General features: G+C 40.6%; 2 protein-coding genes across 2 annotated transcripts in view; one reads left to right on the plus strand and one right to left on the minus strand.

Moving 5' to 3' along the window:
• Window positions 1-517, minus strand: part of LOC113217357 (uncharacterized) — a 9,159-nt gene that overhangs the window by 6,587 nt on the left and 2,055 nt on the right. The window lies entirely within an intron of this gene.
• LOC127749292 (prostaglandin reductase 1-like) lies at window positions 21-511 on the plus strand. The gene is made up of 2 exons (XM_052266833.1): window positions 21-160; window positions 363-511. Exons 1-2 carry the CDS (start codon window positions 62-64, stop codon window positions 471-473), a joined length of 210 nt encoding a protein of 69 aa, XP_052122793.1. The 5' UTR covers window positions 21-61; the 3' UTR covers window positions 474-511.

Genomic DNA, 517 nt, shown 5'->3' on the forward strand with positions numbered 1-517 from the left:
TAAATTGCGGTTCATTTCTTTTTCTGTTTTATATCACACAGCTCCGACTATCCAGGGTTCTATGATTTTCAAAGAGCTAACAATGCAAGGATTTGTAGTGACTCGGTGGTACGATCGCTTCCATGAAGCAGAGGACGAATTGTACAAATGGATTAAAGAGGTAATTCACATCTATATAGCTAAACAAGGGGAAAATAGACTTCTCCATGTCCCGGGTGTTTCAGAGAAGAAGCAGGTACGGGATGGTTTGCTTACTTAGGGGCCATGGCACCTGGGTCTTCTCTGAATCCCCCGGTATGTAAAATAATACCTAGGAGGAATATGAATTGCATGTAAATGTGTGCATTTTTTCCCTAATACAGGGCAAGATTAACGTTCAAGAACATCCCGTGGAAGGATTCGACAACCTTCCAAACGCTTTCATCGGACTTCTTCGAGGAGAAAACACGGGAAAAGTAGTTGTCAAGGTGTAAGAGTTCGAAATTTCAAAACATATGTATCATTAATACTACAAGTA

This window comes from Frankliniella occidentalis, unplaced genomic scaffold (assembly GCF_000697945.3).
Source record: "Frankliniella occidentalis isolate FOCC.00 unplaced genomic scaffold, Focc_3.1 Scaffold43, whole genome shotgun sequence".
NCBI lineage: Eukaryota > Metazoa > Arthropoda > Insecta > Thysanoptera > Thripidae > Frankliniella > Frankliniella occidentalis.